This window comes from Pleurodeles waltl, chromosome 2_2 (genome assembly GCF_031143425.1).
Source record: "Pleurodeles waltl isolate 20211129_DDA chromosome 2_2, aPleWal1.hap1.20221129, whole genome shotgun sequence".
NCBI lineage: Eukaryota > Metazoa > Chordata > Amphibia > Caudata > Salamandridae > Pleurodeles > Pleurodeles waltl.
Window position 1 is genome coordinate 233,330,069 of NC_090439.1, and position 19,141 is coordinate 233,349,209.

The window sequence follows — 19,141 nt, forward strand, 5'->3', positions numbered from 1 at the left end:
ATGAAGAAAAGTGCCACAGTTACGGCCCACAAGTGCTGTCGAAGAAAACCCCATTTGAACTCTTGTTCAAAAAATGGGTAGACCCCAGTTTGATCATAATCAAATCCTGCTCTCGGGAATGAATTTGGTCGTAAAATAATGTTAAACTACAGAGAAAATAATGTAACAGTTGATTGCAATTGTCAAAGTTTATCTGTCCTGGACTAAATCACCAAAGGGACTAAACTAGCGGTCTGGCTTCCTCAAAAGGCTAGAAGGTGTCCAAAAGAACAGCCCTACGGACCGAGGGGTTGTAAGTGAAGAAAAGATACGTATTCCGAAGCAGGCTCTGGGAAGCGGAAAAAACAATGGTAGGAGCATCTCATAACTCGTTCTTTTCAATAAAGCTTCTGTTTGGTGAGATAAAGCTGTGGTTAGCAGTCATCTGTAAACTTTATATATTGTGATTTGAATCTCTTTCCTCAGTCCATCAGTGATTATTGAATGTCTTTATTTGTGCGTTTTTGTTTATGACATAATTTCAGTAAATATGAACTCTCTGTTTAACAAAATCTCTGATGCATTTCGACAGATAGTTAATCTGTTTTATGAAAGTAGTGTTTCATGTGTTCTCTTTGAACCCTTGAAGGAATTGCAGCTGTGCTACTGAATTTTGTTGTAGTCAAATCATCTTAGATGTCGCTGACTGCATGTTTTCTAATGCATGTTAAAGTATATTAGATGTTTTCTTGACTTCATTACAGTGTGCGTGGATAGTAGACTACACTGTCAGAAGTTTGAATGCTGCCACATTTGAGGATTTTAAGCAGACTTAGCGATGAGTCTTATTCCTTCTCTTATTTACCCCAACCTATTTCTGCTCTTGCTCCTAATCATCCTCCTGCAAGACTACAATCATTTTGTTTACAGTGGAAGGAATAACAAAGAATTACTGTCTTATTGTCAGGAAGTACCTTGTGGTGAGGGAATAGGAAAGGAAGAGGAAGATGGATTGCCTTGGTATCTCCTCCATGATTCCGTCTCACATACTGATTCACATCTTCTTTATTCACAGCCTTCCACAAGTATACAATACGAAGGGGCATTCTCCTTGGACACAAACCCCGACTCTTGTAAAAGGATAGGCCCGATTTACATTCAAACAGAAAGAACGAAGGCAACGCCTTTAATTCAGCCGTAGTTACCGGTCACATGATACAGGGGTTGCCCAATCAGAAATCGGCTGGGGAGATAAACCTGGCTGAAATGGAAATCCAGGAGAGAAAGACGAGGAACAGTTAAAGCAGGGGGAGTCACATAGGCGATAGTCAAGCAGGCAATGAAGATGCCATGCTTGGGTGAAGGAGACGAGAAGGGGAGAATCAAACACTCCTACCGACCCAAAGGCCGCCTCAGAGACCGAGCTACAGGATGTAGCACGAGAAGCGAAGACCACAAACAAAGCCGAGGGCCACCGACTAAACGAGACGCCCCGCCACACTCCAGGAGGAGCGTGGCTATTCCCGTTATAAAATCGCCTCCTGGAAGTTTTTTTTTCCTTCGAAAATACCTTAAAGCTGTGTTGTTCATTCGAGGAACTTGGTAACATTAAACCTTGCAAGGGTCCTTGAGAAGTAAAACCCGAATCTGTCACAATCATTGGCATGCTCGGTACAGGAACACTACCCGTGAGGTTAGAATTCTGTCAGGACCGGAGGCTTTGGATTATGCTACTCTATCTTTACTACAACACACAGCAGCCAATAAAACAGTAAAACAGGAAAAACTAAATTTCCCATAAACATAAGCCTAGTAATGACCCTCCAATCAGGCTGCACTATCTCCTATATAGTACAAAGCAAGCAAAGTCCGTCCTCTTACTTTGCTGATTCGCAAAAGAGATAAGTGCCTCGTTTTTGCTGTGTATTTATATGTTTAAACCTTGATATTTTCACAAGTGTTTAATTATATCTTTCAATGAACGCAGCAATTGCCTTCAAGTGCCATTTAATGTTCCTTTTAGCGGCTTTGCCGCGTTGCTTGGAAACAATTTTTCGGATAGTTTCCCTTCCGAACAGCCGGTGGGGGGTCTCAGGGGAAACGCAGCCTCTGCAGATTAGTCCGTTTTCTGTGGCATACTCGCGTGTGCGCAAACCTTTAATCCTTCGGGTTTGCAAACACGCGATCGGCATTCTTAGGAGCTGGACATCTGCCGACTCCACGCTCCCCTCATACACTCGTTGGGGCTGTAATAATACTGTTAGAGCCTTGCTCGAGGGGATTAGGTGCCAGTCCCCATCATTTCCCCTCATTTTCCCTTGAATATTATTGTTAATATTACTTTCTTTCACCGGCAGAGGTCTGTTTGACCTTCCTGGCACCAGGGCTTTCCCCACCTTGCTGACTTTTTACAGCATTACATTTGGGACCTCTAATTGTTATTCCTCCAGACTGCCAGCATGGCACAACAAGATGATTATTATGGGGAGTATACAGAAGGCCATCACGTGGAGGAACGCCTGGTCGAGGCTCTTGATTACCATGTGCAAGACTCTGTAAATAAGGCTTTGGTGAAGGCTTTACGCCCTTTTGCTCAACCTATATTTAATTTTGTCCGCATGCGATTTGGCACAGGCTCAGGGAACCCCACCCCAAATGGGGTCGAAATAAATGAGCCTGGCCGGTCTGATTTGTACCCCTTTGAGCATACCATTAACTCGGTATCAAATGATCACGAGTACGGCGCCTTTTTCGATCAGGGAAGTGACCCAATGGCACAGTCAAGACGCAGTTCCTCAGACACCTCTTCCATATCCGATTCTGAGGATAAGTCCTCGTCAGATAAGCGCAAAGGCAAACGCAAATGCAAAAAGCGCCATTATGACAACTCTGATCTTTCTCCCCCTCCGGCGAAATACTTGCTCTTCGATCCTGACAATATCATTCACCCCAAATCAACCGAATGGACTCCGTGTCCGGAAATGGCTGCTTATGTTCAGTCCAGACTCAGGAAGAGTTTTGAAAAAGACATTCATAGTACTCTACGTTCGGAGTGCCCTCGACCGTCTCTCGAGGGAAAGGTAGCGGAGACTCCCAAATCAGACCCACACATGATTACTTTTTTTAAGAAGTTCTCCAAAGACCCAAAGAAGAGTATTGATAGAGCTTGGTGCGGTTGCCAAGATACACTTCTGGATATTTCAGGTCCCCTAACCAAAATCTTGGGCCTAGCAATCCAAGCCAAGGAATCGCAAGAGCCCATTGACCCAGACACTTTGCTGGAATGGGCACAGAGAGCTATTTCCCTGCTGGCTAACGCTAATCGTTCAATGTCCACCGAACGCAGAAAATCCTTTTTGATCCGCATCGACCCAAAGCTGACAGAACTGGCTTCAGTGGATGCTGGACTGGCTGCCAAAGGCCTTTTGTTTGGCAATAGGTTCATCAAGGATCTTGCCAAATACGTCGCTACTTTTTCAGCGTTAGACAATGCCCAGACTTCTATTAAAAAAGTGTTTAACAGTGGCCGTTTCAGAGGTCGATCGTCAGGCAGCTTCGCTTCCCAGACCTCTCGCCCCTACCAAAGAAACCTTGGAGAATCCACTCATCAGTCCAATCCCAACTTCTATCCAAACAGAAGTCGCGGCTACAAGGGTCGTAATCCCAGAGGACCTCGCAGAGGAGGATACTACAGACAAAACACCCATCAAGCAGGTAAGTCTAATATCTTACACAGAGGTTGTTTTGGGGGGAAGAATGAGTCATTTTGTTCAAAATTGGCTTTTGATTACTCAGGACGCTTGGGTGTTGGACACAATTTCAGGCTACCATCTAGAGTTTTATTCCGAACCCCGTCAATCCGAGATCCCACCTCCTCTCCATTTTTCCCAACAAGAGATGCTTTTTATAGATCAAGAGTTAAGGACTCTGTTACAAAAAGGTGCGATTGTCGAATCGGATCCTCACCCAAGAGGTTTTATAAGTGCAATTTTTCTGGTTCAGAAAAAGGGAGGGGGGTCCCGTTTAGTCCTCAATCTGAAACATTTCAATACCTGGATAGTGTATCGACATTTCAAGATGGAAGGTATCCATCTTCTCAGAGATCTTTTACAGGAAGGAGATTGGATGGTCTGTCTGGATCTCAAAGACGCGTATTTGACCATCCTGATTTTTGCTCCACATCGCAGATTTCTTCAGTTCCTTTGGAGAAACCGATGTTATGAATTTTCAGCCCTCCCTTCCTGTCTTTCTTCGGCCACTTGATGCTTCAGAAAAGTAATGCAACCGGTAATGCAGTGGTTACGGGGAAAAAGGGGTTCGTCTGATAATTTATCTTTACGATATTCTCATTATGGCCCAAGAAGAACGTCTTGCTCGTCTCCATCTCTCATGGACGATGCAGCTCCTTCAAGATCTCGGCTTCATTATAAATGTGGAGCAGTCTCAACTTCAACCAGTTCAGAACACAGAACTCTTAGGGTTCAGGATAGATTCCATTGCGGCTCTGTTGAAATTGGCATTGACCAAAAGACTTGCCATAAAGAAAGAGTTGAAGAAAGATTTGTTGACTCATTCAATTTCCTTGAGGGTACTTGCCCGTCTGGCGGGCCTCCAAGCATTATCTATTCAGGCCATTTTCTCGGGACCTCTTCACTATCGTGCCTACAAAAGCTAAAGATTCTTCATCTTCAGAAGGGCCTGACGTACCCCAATTTGATTGTTCTGTCTCACGAAGCCCAAACGGGGCTTCAATGGTCGCTTGTAATGGCAGAGTGATTTTCGCCTCGGTTCCAGAAGTGGTCATAGAGTCAGATGCCAGCAGATGGGACTGGGGTGCCAGGTGTGGCCAGATAGAGACGGGGGTTGTTGGTCTCTGGAGGAGCTTCAACTGCATATCAATTGCTTAGAACTCTTGATGGGATCTTTTGCAGTGAAGACTTTGTCCCCTTCCAAATCGAAATGTTGTATTCTCCTGAAAATGGACAATATTTTCAGCAGTTTGATATATCAACAACCCTGTCCTAGATGTTGGCCGAAATTGCCAAAGACTTCTGGCATTTTTGCCTAGCTCATCAGATTTCTGTGTCAGCGGAATATATTCCAGGGAACGTGAATATAGTGGCGGACTACAGGTATCTGAGAGATGCCAGCGATTGGCATCTCCACCCCAGGATATTTCAATTCCTGAATCATCTCTGGGGCCCATGCAAGATAGATCTGTTTGTCTCCCGTTTGAATACGCATCTCCCGCTCTTCTTCAGTTGGAGGCCAGATCCGAGTGGCCTCAGTTCAGATGCTTTTCTCCAGAACTGGAAAGGGGACGTGCACCTTGCCTTTCCCCCGTTTTCCATGATCCGTTGAGTTCTCTCACAAGTCATTCGGCAGGAAGCAGAGTTGATTCTGGTAACACCGTGTTGGAAGGCACAGGCTTGGTGCCCGATGGCGCTGGCCTTGTGCTGTGCTGCCCCAATTCGAATCTTCCCGTCAAGGGACCTATTATTGGATTCAATGGGAAATCCTCACCCCCTGATTCTAGAAAATCAATTGTTTCTCATGGCCGGGAGAATATCGGGGGAACCTCTCAAGGTCCGGGAATTTCAGAAGACACTAGATTCTTCCTTTTCCAATCCTTGGCACCTAGTACGCATAAAAGATATGCCTCCGCCTGGAGGAGATGGTTGGATTGGTGCAGTCAAAGGAATGTGGATCCCCTGGGGGGCCTCAGTGCAAATGATAGCAAACTTGTTGTCTCACGTTGCAGCTCAGGGGCTTGCATACAGGACAGTGAATAATCTTAGGTCTGCCATTTCAGCTAAGCATCCTCATATTGAGGGTAAACCGGTAGGGGAACATCCACTAATTTGTAAGCTATTGCTTGGTGTTCGTATGCTTCGCCCTCCTCTTCCAAAATATTCATCTCTTTGGGATGTTAATGTCATTTTAAGATTCTTGGTTGCTTGGCCGGCCAATGAAGCTCTTTCAAGAAAACAATTATCGGCAAAATTGACTATGCTGCTTTGTTTAATTTCATACAGAAGAGTTTCGGATGTCAAAGCCTTGGACATTGCAGGTAGAGTTTTTACTCCTACAGGAGTATCTTTTCGCATCTCTAACCGTACAAAGTCAAATTCGAGATGTATTAGCTATCCAGCTTTTAGCGATAACTCCAAACTTTGTGTGGTAAATTGTTAAAAAACATATGAAGATTTTACTAGACAGTTGCGAAGAGAGTAAATGGGAAATTGTTAATTTCCTTGCAGAAGCCTTTTGGCCCAGTTTCCTCGGCGACTCTCGCGAGATGGCTCAGATGGTTGTTGCAAGAAGCAGGAATAGATGTTTCCATTTTTGGAGCTCATTCTGTTCGGGGAGCTATGGTTTCTAAGGCTTTCGATTCAGGTTCCAGATTGGAAGATATAATGACAGCAGCTGATTGGTCATTAGATTCCATGTTTAAATTGTTCTATAATAAGCCAATTGTTGATGTTGTTTCTAATGTGATCGCTTACTTTAAACTAGCATAAACCGAAGCCTCCGGTCGTGACATAGATTAAAAAAGTTTCTAGCTTACCTGACAAGAATTTTCAATTCTATTAAGGACACGGAGGCAAGGATTATCCCACCCGGAAGCATTTGATTATTATCATATATAAATTCAAAGTATTTTGTCCCACCCTGTATGGATTATACTATGTATTCAGTACTATTTTACAGTAGATTGTTCAAATATATACAATGTTATACAATATCAGGATGTTACCGTTTTCCTTTCTTCTTTATAGATGAGAAACCAACCTGATAGATGTTGGAACATTCTGCTAAGAATTGGAAGAGTTTGTGTATTCCTGCACCGTTGTGCAAGTCCTTCTAGGTTCCTGTTTTGGGAATATGTTGTTGTTGGACTGAGTTCTCGAGGATAAATTGGTTCAGATTCTCTTACAATGGACGGGCAAAAAAAGAGGAAGGACTTTGCTTGCTTTGTACTATATAGGAGATAGTGCAGCCTGATTGGAAGGTCATTACGAGGCTTATGTTTATGGGAAATATAGTTTTTTGTGTTTTACTGTTTTTATTGGCTGCTGTGTGTTGCAGTAAAGATAAGAGATTAGCATAATCCTCGCCTCCGTGTTTTAATAGAATTGAAAATTCTTCTTGCGTAAGCTAGAAACTTTTTGATTCGTATTCATGTATGAGAGAAGATTTTCGTTGTTTTTTTTTTTGTTTTTGTTTCTCTCCTCCATCTTTTTCTAAACTCGAGCTATACGTCACTAGGGGTGCTTTGCAAGTCGCTTGCCTGAAACTCGTCTATTCTGATACCCTTCCCTACAGGGTTATGTTACCTCAGAATTCGCAAAAGCATGGTATTGCGGGTGTTTGGGAGACATATACAGGGAGTGCAGAATTATTAGGCAAATGAGTATTTTGACCACATCATCCTCTTAATGCATGTTGTCTTACTCCAAGCTGTATAGGCTCGAAAGCCTACTACCAATTAAGCATATTAGGTGATGTGCATCTCTGTAATGAGAAGGGGTGTGGTCTAATGACATCAACACCCTATATCAGGTGTGCATAATTATTAGGCAACTTCCTTTCCTTTGGCAAAATGGGTCAAAAGAAGGACTTGACAGGCTCAGAAAAGTCAAAAATAGTGAGATATCTTGCAGAGGGATGCAGCACTCTTAAAATTGCAAAGCTTCTGAAGCGTGATCATCGAACAATCAAGCGTTTCATTCAAAATAGTCAACAGGGTCGCAAGAAACGTGTGGAAAAACCAAGGCGCAAAATAACTGCCCATGAACTGAGAAAAGTCAAGCGTGCAGCTGCCACGATGCCACTTGCCACCAGTTTGGCCATATTTCAGAGCTGCAACATCACTGGAGTGCCCAAAAGCACAAGGTGTGCAATACTCAGAGACATGGCCAAGGTAAGAAAGGCTGAAAGACGACCACCACTGAACAAGACACACAAGCTGAAACGTCAAGACTGGGCCAAGAAATATCTCAAGACTGATTTTTCTAAGGTTTTATGGACTGATGAAATGAGAGTGAGTCTTGATGGGCCAGATGGATGGGCCCGTGGCTGGATTGGTAAAGGGCAGAGAGCTCCAGTCCGACTCAGACGCCAGCAAGGTGGAGGTGGAGTACTGGTTTGGGCTGGTATCATCAAAGATGAGCTTGTGGGGCCTTTTCGGGTTGAGGATGGAGTCAAGCTCAACTCCCAGTCCTACTGCCAGTTCCTGGAAGACACCTTCTTCAAGCAGTGGTACAGGAAGAAGTCTGCATCCTTCAAGAAAAACATGGTTTTCATGCAGGACAATGCTCCATCACACGCGTCCAAGTACTCCACAGCGTGGCTGGCAAGAAAGGGTATAAAAGAAGGAAATCTAATGACATGGCCTCCTTGTTCACCTGATCTGAACCCCATTGAGAACCTGTGGTCCATCATCAAATGTGAGATTTACAAGGAGGGAAAACAGTACACCTCTCTGAACAGTGTCTGGGAGGCTGTGGTTGCTGCTGCACGCAATGTTGATGGTGAACAGATCAAAACACTGACAGAATCCATGGATGGCAGGCTTTTGAGTGTCCTTGCAAAGAAAGGTGGCTATATTGGTCACTGATTTGTTTTTGTTTTGTTTTTGAATGTCAGAAATGTATATTTGTGAATGTTGAGATGTTATATTGGTTTCACTGGTAATAATAAATAATTGAAATGGGTATATATTTTTTTTTGTTAAGTTGCCTAATAATTATGCACAGTAATAGTCACCTGCACACACAGATATCCCCCTAACATAGCTAAAACTAAAAACAAACTAAAAACTACTTCCAAAAATATTCAGCTTTGATATTAATGAGTTTTTTGGGTTCATTGAGAACATGGTTGTTGTTCAATAATAAAATTAATCCTCAAAAATACAACTTGCCTAATAATTCTGCACTCCCTGTAGAAAGTGTTTTTTTTTTTTTAAACACTTACCTTTAGCTGTTTCCTGAGGGACATTTCCTGACCTAGTGGTCCTACCTTCAAGGTTCTTGGAAAAAGAGAAGAAAGGGCAAGAGAATGAATTACTTTACACACTATCATAAATGTCTAATAAAAGGAAAACGGAGATTACACCAAAAAAACGGAGGTTACACCAAAATAAATCCCGCTTGTGTATCACATGGCGGCGAATGCAGGCAGTCGTCCATTGACACAAAATAGAAGGAGTGGTCTACCAGTTGGTATAAGGACAGAAGAAAATTGAATGGGCTATTGAGTAGCAGACGGACTCGGCTAAGGCTGACAGAGAGACCATAAGGGAGGCAGTTAAAGCACAGGCTGACAGACTACATAGCATAGGGTAATAGAAGACCAACAACAACTAGCCACCAATACCTCTGCCCTGCGACCCCCAAATCCAATCAATGTGGGAGTAGCGCTACAGAAATATGCAGCGGGGGAAGATCCTAATACATTTTTGTCAAATTTCAAACAAGGGGTGAGAGCTTGTGCCTGGCCGCAGGATAAATGGTCTCTCTTTCTCGCTCATCTCCTATCAGGGGAAGCTCAGGCAGTCTATCAGGTTGCCAATCCACAAGGGAACACTCCATACATGGAGATCAAATGTGTTATCTTAGATCACCTTGGAATGGATGTGGAAACTTATCGGGTTAGAGTCCGCAAAGAAAAGGGGTCACCTGGAGATACTCTTAAGACCTTATTTTTCAAACTAAAAATGACCGCTGACAAATGGCTAAGACCAACAGAAAGCACAAAAGAGGACACAAGGAATCATATATAGCCTGAACAATTTCTAGAAGCTCTTCCCCTCCCCACTCAGCAATGGTTAAGGTAACACATGAACCTTACTATAGAGTAGGCAGTTGAGATGGCCACCTCTTTTTCTCAGGCTCAACTTCGTACATTTTCACGGGAACCGGCGAAATCTCAATGAAACTTAACACCATCCAGCAGAAAGAACGAAAGAAAGACAAGTAAAAGTATCACAGATTGCACAAAAGGAATGGGATATAAATCTGAAACACCACTGCTAAACGGCCTCAATGCTTGTGGGGAGTGGTGTCATATCGCTCGAGTGTGCTCCCATAAAAAGTCGACAGAAAAACCTATGGAAGTTAATTAATCCCCTTGTGGCATTCTACTTCCAGGTAGAAGTTTTAGAGAGGCCAAAGTAAAACGATTGCAACCTTACAGAACGCATGGCAATGTGCCCATAATACCCAGAAAACACTCCAATTAGTCTTACACTCATTTACTCACATTAATGGGATTACTATATAGGATGGAGAAAAAAGGGAGTTATCCACAACTGCTGGTTACCCATGAGTTCAGAGACCAGATTTTGTTCTGTGCTCACTCTCATTTATCAGCTGGACACACTGGGGCACAAAAGACAACCCGGATGGTTTGGGGTCATTTCTATTAGCCGGGTGTCTATGCCTCAATAAAGAAATATTGTCAGGAATATGAGGTCTGCAAGAGGAAAAACCTTTCTGCCCAACCCGGTTCCCTTACAACCCCTTCCTATTATAGAGAAACCATTTGAGCGGGTAGGAATGGACCTCATAGGACCCCTTCCAAGGTCTAACAAGGGAAACCAATTTTTAATAGTCTTGGAGGACTATGTGACGAGGTACTCAGAAGCCATACCCCTAAAGGAAGATATGACCCGAAACACTGCACAGATCCTAGTTGACGTCTTCTCCTCAGTGGGCTTCCCCAAGGAAATACTCAAGGATCAAGAAACCCCATTTGTATCACAGCTCATGAAACAAGTATGCCAAGTGCTTAATCTGTTCCATAGCAAAACCCATGTATATCACCCACAAACAGATGGCTTAGTTGAGTGATACACAACACTCTTAAGCTTACCCTGAAAAAAATGCTCACTGGAGAGGGGAAAATTGGGATCAGTCGTTGCCCTTGGCTCTCTATGTCATCAGGGGAAAAGTCCAAAGTAGCCTTGGCTGCTCCCCGTTTGAGCTGTTATATGGTAGACAACCTTGTAGTCTGCTTGAGATGACAAAAGAGATATGGGAAAAAGACTCTGGAGACGAAGCCACTAAACTAATACAACACACTTGGAGCTTGAGGACACGAATCAGCAAGCTCCAAGATCTAGCTCATGCCAATCTTGAAACCATGCAGAAGAGGCAAAACTGTATAATAAAGAAAGAAATGGTGGAAATACTAGTTCAAAGACTGGGCTCGGGTCCTTATGCCCTCCTCTACTAAAATGTTTAAGGCATAATGGAAAGGACCGTACAAAATTGTATCTAAAATAGGCAAGGTCACATACCGGCTCCAAATGACACCTAGAAAGCAGGAAAAATGACCATATAAGTCACCTGAAGAAGTGGTTGAGACCCTTTACAAAACAAATTCAAATGACCTAACCTGTGGTCCTTCAAGCTAACACCCTCGACCAGTTAGTTATCAATGATGCCTTAGCCCCTGAACAGAAAGAATATCACTTAAAGATCATTCTGCCATTTCCTTCTTTATTCTCAGATCTCCCGGAAGCACTCATCCGACTGAATACAATATACCCACTCAACCAGGGGTTGTTATTAAACAGAAACCCTACAGGATTCCAGCAACCAGAAGAGAATCCATGCAACAGGAAATAAATGTAATGTTACAAATGGGCGTCATCAAACCCTCCCAATGCATTTGATAATCACCTATTGTTTTAGTCCCTAAACCCGGCGGCTCAATACGCTTTTGTAGCGACTTCAGAGGTGTCAGCAGTGTATCCAAATTTGAAGCTTACTCCCTTCCCAGGGTAGATGAGTTAGTTGAGAAACTGGGAGATGCAAAATACATCACAACTTTAGATCTCACCAAGAGATATCGTCAAGATCAAGAAAAGCCTGCTTTTTCTACCCTCTATGGGTTGTTTGAGTTTACGGTCCTTCCATTTGGCCTCCATGGGGCTCCTGACCCTTTTCAAAGATTAATTAATTCAGTCTTACAGAAACATCAGGCTTATTCAGCAGCTTATCTCAATGATATTGTCAACCACCTTCTGACCTGAGAACAACACCTCTCCTATGTACACAACCTCCTATTGGAACTACGATTTGCCACTCTGCACGCTAATGCTGCGAAATCCAGAGTTGGGTACAGTAAAGTTAAGTACCTGGGGTATTCCCTGGGAAATGGGTTGATCGAGCCACAAGAGGAAAAGGTGAACTCTGTAATGGATGCCCCTCTACCCAAACCAAAAAGAGGTACAAGCCTTCTTTTGCTGCCTTGGCTATTATCAAAGGTGTATACCACAATAGTCTGACATAGCAGGCCCCTTGACCAATCTGTTAAAAAAAGGAACCTCCAGACAAGAGAACGAACATCCTTCCCAGAAAGTCCCAAAAGCCTTTTGTCTACTCAAACAGGCCCTTACTACTAATCTTGCTTTTCCAGATTTAAAAAAAATAGTTTATTCTAAAACAGATGCATCTGAAGTGGGGATCAGTGCTGTTTTATCTCTGCTTCATAATGACGGAGTAGAAGACCCCCTTCTGTACATTCGTCACAAGTTATTCCCACAAGAACAAAAATATCCAGTTGTATAAAAGGGGAGCCTGGCACTTAAGTGGCTATAGATAAGTTGTGTTACTATTTAGAGGGTGTAGGAAGTTGGCTCTGTATGTGCTATTTCAAAGTAAGGAATAGCATGCACAGAGTCCAAGGGTTCCCCTTAGAGGTAAAATAGTGGTAAAAATAGATAATACTAATGCTCTATTTTGTGGTAGTGTGGTCGAGCAGTAGGCTTATCCAAGGAGTAGTGTTAAGCATTTGTTGTACATACACATAGACAATAAATGAGGTACACACACTCAGAGACAAATCCAGCCAATAGGTTTTTATATAGAAAAATATCTTTTCTTAGTTTATTTTAAGAACCACAGGTTCAAATTCTACATGTAATATCTCATTCGAAAGGTATTGCAGGTAAGTACTTTAGGAACTTTAAATCATCAAAATTGCATGTATACTTTTCAAGTTATTGACAAATAGCTGTTTTAAAAGTGGACACTTAGTGCAATTTTCACAGTTCCTAGGGGAGGTAAGTTTTTGTTAGTTTTACCAGGTAAGTAAGACACTTACAGGGTTCAGTTCTTGGTCCAAGGTAGCCCACCGTTGGGGGTTCAGAGCAACCCCAAAGTCACCACACCAGCAGCTCAGGGCCGGTCAGGTGCAGAGTTCAAAGTGGTGCCCAAAACGCATAGGCTAGAATGGAGAGAAGGGGGTGCCCCGGTTCCGGTCTGCTTGCAGGTAAGTACCCGCGTCTTCGGAGGGCAGACCAGGGGGGTTTTGTAGGGCACCGGGGGGGACACAAGCCCACACAGAAATTTCACCCTCAGCAGCGCGGGGGCGGCCGGGTGCAGTGTAGAAACAAGCGTCGGGTTCGCAATGTTAGTCTATGAGAGATCTCGGGATCTCTTCAACGCTGCAGGCAGGCAAGGGGGGGATTCCTCGGGGAAACCTCCACTTGGGCAAGGGAGAGGGACTCCTGGGGGTCACTTCTCCAGTGAAAGTCCGGTCCTTCAGGTCCTGGGGGCTGCGGGTGCAGGGTCTCTCCCAGGCGTCGGGACTTAGGATTCAAAGAGTCGCGGTCAGGGGAAGCCTCGGGATTCCCTCTGCAGGCGGCGCTGTGGGGGCTCAGGGGGGACAGGTTTTTGTACTCACAGTCTTAGAGTAGTCCTGGGGTCCCTCCTGAGGTGTTGGATCGCCACCAGCCGAGTCGGGGTCGCCGGGTGCAGTGTTGCAAGTCTCACGCTTCTTGCGGGGAGCTTGCAGGGTTCTTTAAAGCTGCTGGAAACAAAGTTGCAGCGTTTCTTGGAGCAGGTCCGCTGTCCTCGGGAGTTTCTTGTCTTTTCGAAGTAGGGGCAGTCCTCAGAGGATGTCGAGGTCGCTGGTCCCTTCGGAAGGCGTCGCTGGAGCAGGATCTTTGGAAGGCAGGAGACAGGCCGGTGAGTTTCTGGGGCCAAGGCAGTTGTCGTCTTCTGGTCTTCCGCTGCAGGGGTTTTCAGCTGGGCAGTCCTTCTTCTTGTAGTTGCAGGAATCTAATTTTCTAGGGTTCAGGGTAGCCCTTAAATACTAAATTTAAGGGCGTGTTTAGGTCTGGGGGGTTAGTAGCCAATGGCTACTAGCCCTGAGGGTGGGTACACCCTTTTTGTGCCTCCTCCCAAGGGGAGGGGGTCACAATCCTAACCCTATTGGGGGAATCCTCCATCTGCAAGATGGAGGATTTCTAAAAGTTAGAGTCACCTCAGCTCAGGACACCTTAGGGGCTGTCCTGACTGGCCAGTGACTCCTCCTTGTTTTTCTCATTATTTTCTCCGGCCTTGCCGCCAAAAGTGGGGCCTGGCCGGAGGGGGCGGGCAACTCCACTAGCTGGAGTGTCCTGCTGGGTTGGCACAAAGGAGGTGAGCCTTTGAGGCTCACCGCCAGGTGTGACAATTCCTGCCTGGGGGAGGTGTTAGCATCTCCACCCAGTGCAGGATTTGTTACTGGCCTCAGAGTGAAAAAGGCACTCTCCCCATGGGGCCAGCAACATGTCTCGGTTTGTGGCAGGCTGCTAAAACTAGTCAGCCTACACAGATAGTCGGTTAAGTTTCAGGGGGCACCTCTAAGGTGCCCTCTGGGGTGTATTTTACAATAAAATGTACACTGGCATCAGTGTGCATTTATTGTGCTGAGAAGTTTGATACCAAACTTCCCAGTTTTCAGTGTAGACATTATGGTGCTGTGGAGTTCGTGTTTGACAAACTCCCAGACCATATACTCTTATGGCTACCCTGCACTTACAATGTCTAAGGTTTTGTTTAGACACTGTAGGGGCACAGTGCTCATGCACTGGTACCCTCACCTATGGTATAGTGCACCCTGCCTTAGGGCTGTAAGGCCTGCTAGAGGGGTGTCTTACCTATACTGCATAGGCAGTGAGAGGCTGGCATGGCACCCTGAGGGGAGTGCCATGTCGACTTACTCATTTTGTTTTCACTAGCACACACAGGCTTGTAAGCAGTGTGTCTGTGCTGAGTGAGGGGTCTCTAGGGTGGCATAAGACATGCTGCAGCCCTTAGAGACCTTCCTTGGCATCAGGGCCCTTGGTACTAGAAGTACCAGTTACAAGGGACTTATCTGAATGCCAGGGTGTGCCAATTGTGGATACAATGGTACATTTTAGGTGAAGGAACACTGGTGCTGGGGCCTGGTTAGCAGGGTCCCAGCACACTTCTCAGTCAAGTCAGCATCAGTATCAGGCAAAAAGTGGGGGGTAACTGCAACAGGGAGCCATTTCTTTACAGAGGGGAAACCCTTCCTCCTCTATGCTGATCATGCTCCCTCAACCTGGATGAGTCATAATAAAGGTAATAACGCCAGGGTACTCAGGTGGTTTCTGTTGTTTAAGTTCGAGGTACAGTATCAGAAAGGGGGAGAGAATGACAATGCTGACTTTCTTTCTAGGCTCCTTCTTTTCCCGGAGTGGGAAATTCCTGGGGGAGGGTGTGTCAGAAAGTACCTTGTGGTGAGGGAATAGGAGAGGAAGAAGAAGATGGATTGTCTTGGCATTTTCCCTATGAATCCGTCTCCCTTAGTGATTCAAATCTTCTTTGTTCACAGCCTTCCACAAGTATACAATCCGAAGGGGCACTCTCCTTGGACACATATCCCCACTCTTGTGAAAGGAGAGGGCCCAACTTACTGTCAAACAGAAAGAACAAAGGCGGACTCTTGAATTCAGCCATAGTTACTGGTCACATGATACAAGGGTTGCCCAATGAGGAATTGGCTGCGAAGATAAACCTGACTCAAGTGAAAATCAAGGAGGGAAAGACAAGGAGCAGTCGAAAAGAGGAGAGGCAAATCAGCAATAGTCATGCAGTCAGTGAAGATACCTAGCACAGGGAGAGGAGACGAGATGGGAGAACTTTATACTCCTTCAGACCTGAAGGCCGCCTCAGAGACCGAGCTGCAGGACACAACAAGAGAAGCAAAGATCACAAACGAAGCTGAGGGCCACCAGTGAAACAAGATGGCCCACCACGTTCCAGGAGGAGCATGGCTATTCTAAGTAGGGAATTGTCTCCTGGGAGTTTTTTTCATAAAAGACCCTAGAGTGGGAGGCAGGTGGTAGAAGGGAAGAACCAGGTTACATTAAACCTTGCAAGTGTCCCAAAGAAGTAAAACCTGAATCTGACACACTCATTTGTATGCTTTGGTATGGGAACACTACCCACAAGCTTAGAATTCGTATCCATGTTTGAGAGAAGATTTTCGTTGTGTTTATTTTATTTTTGTTTCTCTCCTCCCTCTTTTTGAAAACACTGGTTATACGAAAACACTGCTTATACGTCACTGGGGGTGCTTTATGGGTCACTTGCCTAATGCTAGATTGTTCTGATACCCTTCCCTAGAGGGATATCGCACAGCAGACTTCACAAGAGCTACCGAGCTCTGGGTGATTGGGAGACAGAAAGAAAGTGTTTTTTTTTTTACCATTTGCTGTTTCTTTTTTTTTCTGAGAAGCATTTCCCAACCTGGTGGTCATGCCTTCAGGATTCCTGGAAAAAGAGAAGAAAGGACAAAAGAAGGAATTACTTTACACACTATTATAAATACCTAATAAAAGGAAAACAGAGATTACACCCAAAAAAATCCTGTCTGGCATTTTTGATAAATCCCGCTTGTGTAACACTTATCTTTCCTACATCAAACTGCAATTCTCATATTTGCTTCCGAGGCAGCCAGTCCTCTTTATATATTTGACTTGTGTCTGGTGGGCAACTTTATATATGTAATATGTGAGGAAGATATTGCTGATCTGTAAAAAAACAGTTTTCTTTCTTTTATAACTCCTAATATTTGAGTGAATCTCTGAGGTTTAGGCCATCCACAGAGATTCCACTGAGCTGCCAGTAGAACAATGGGATACTTTAGATCAAGCCCAAAAAGTGAAAATCTTACCACCCCAGAAGCAACATCACTTCCGTTACCAGGACTTTCAGGCCCCATGGGGCCCTCCCCTAAAGTGTTGTCAATTCCGGAGTCACATAACTGTGTTTGGTCATGTGTTGTGACATCATCCTAGTCATGTGCTCCATGCTCTACTACATGACTATTGTGATGTCACAACACACGTAACCCAACATGATCATGTGACCATGATGTGATATACAGGAGTACGCCCCCTGTTTTTGATGTGTAGAATACTACATATAAGAAGCTCCCAAAGCAGCCTATGTCAAACCCAGGTGCCCCCTCCAGAAATAAATCACTTGGTTGTTAAGAAGTGATACAGTCCCAACACCAAAAAGACACGCTCTGTTGATGGTTTGAACACTATTGATAGATATTATCATAGCCTGATACCAGCGACTATAGAGCAGACTGTGCAGCAGAGCAGCCTTAAAGAGGGGGTTTATAATGTCTCCAGGTTTTGACAAGGAGCTCTGCCACTGGTTTAAAACACTCGGCCTGATTACGACCTTGTCAGATGGGATACTCAGTCACATACGTGACAGATATCTCGCCCGCCGTTTTACAAGTTCCATAGGATATAATGGAACTTGTAATATGGCAGGCAGGATATCCGTCACGTTTGTGACAGAGTATCCCATCCACCAAGGGTATAATCAGGCCCTCAGCCTCAAGGATTTGCTGCAACTCATATCCCCTATTAAGGAGTCCATCAGCGAAGCCTTGAATAACAAAACAACGGCTGAAAACAATTTCATCGAAATGGAAGATGGTGAAGAATCTATAACAGTTCCTAATTCACCGGTCTATGAAGATATGGGGTTTCTGGAGGAACTGGCTCTGGAAGCTGTCCCCGTGCATCAGCCACCCGCAAACTCCGATGCTGGTTATGCCTCGATGGATCTCAGTGCCAAACGATTTCGAAGCCACTGCTGGGTCCCACAAAAATGACAGAGTTGAAAGATCATTATAGACACATATACCATATGTATGGCTATATTTTAACTTTAACTAATAGTTTGTCTTTTTTAAACCATAGAAGGCATCAGCATAAAGCATCAGGGTAGAGTGGACGCGGCTGACGGTTAATACTGTTAAGATATACTGCTTAAGCTGTTCAAAACAGACTAAAAGTTCCATAATCTCAAACAAAGAGCCACATAAGAAATGTTTTTGTATCCACAATATCACAGATTTTGAAAAGGAAGAACCAGGCCTCCCTATGACAACATGTGACCTGTAAAGGTTTTGCTGCAATTGTTGTGAACGCGTATCTCAAACATGACCTTTATAACCTCTGTTATGGCCACATAATTAATGATCCACAGCAGGAAGCTCACCAGTGTCTAAACGCCTCATACACATCAAGAACAATTTGTCCGATATGTAGCTTGCTAGAGCGGTACAAAGTAGATAAACCGTTACGGCTGGCATATCGTTTGTTGGAGGAAAAGAAAAATGTCCACCCTAATATGTTTAAGGTCTTGTCGACCATGCTCAAAGAGATCCAATGCTCATGCAAGCCAAGCTCTAAACTCTGCCGTATGCAAGGGTTGTGTACATATTTTGTTAGAAGGATGGCAGAAAATGCTAAAAAAAAAAGCGTATGTACAATACTCTTTTAAAAACAGACAACAAGTCGGCTCTTAAGCCCCATGAAAACTGTTTTAAAAAATGATGAACCCCACGTTATAGTGTCATTAGTGTATTATTTAATACTTACTCACTTTTAGGACAAGCATTAGAATGTCAGTGCCCAAGCGGATTCCAAGTTAAAGCCAGGATACATATGTATTGTCAGATTGATATACATGTTACTTAAAGAAAGAATAGCTAAAATACAACCTGCAAATCCTGTGGCGATGAAATGTGACAGTAGTACGTGCATATCCAACTGGTATGTCAATGCGTGGCTGCCTACAACGATGAATACTGAAGCATATACAAATACCATATGCCGGCATTAATACTATCGCCGACGACCAGCTTACATAGCACCTTGGAGCTTTAGGCTGAAGATTATTTTAGAAATAAAGGTTATGTATTGTATGACAGGGAGTTTTACTATTCTGTGTATGCCGTTGCTATCCAAACTGTACAAGGTTTTAGGAGGGGTGACTGTGAAGTCCTATCTAGAGCCATTGAATTTATAGCTGTAAAAATTTCA

General features: G+C 44.1%; 1 protein-coding gene across 1 annotated transcript; it reads left to right on the forward strand.

The window, feature by feature from the left end:
- The first annotated feature begins 1,276 nt into the window (after window positions 1-1,276).
- On the forward strand, window positions 1,277-16,291 carry LOC138273147 (uncharacterized). The gene is made up of 2 exons (XM_069218877.1): window positions 1,277-3,693; window positions 15,619-16,291. Exons 1-2 carry the CDS (start codon window positions 2,439-2,441, stop codon window positions 15,678-15,680), a joined length of 1,317 nt encoding a protein of 438 aa, XP_069074978.1. The 5' UTR covers window positions 1,277-2,438; the 3' UTR covers window positions 15,681-16,291.
- Window positions 16,292-19,141: the final 2,850 nt, after the last annotated feature.

Bases quoted from the DNA above. Each gene is read 5' to 3' on its own strand.
- LOC138273147 (XM_069218877.1), top strand. From the start codon at position 2,439: ATGGCACAACAAGATGATTATTATGGGGAGTATACAGAAGGCCATCAC. The intron at 3,694-15,618 runs GTAAGTCTAATA...CTTTGTTCACAG, and splicing joins ACAAAACACCCATCAAGCAG to CCTTCCACAAGTATACAATC.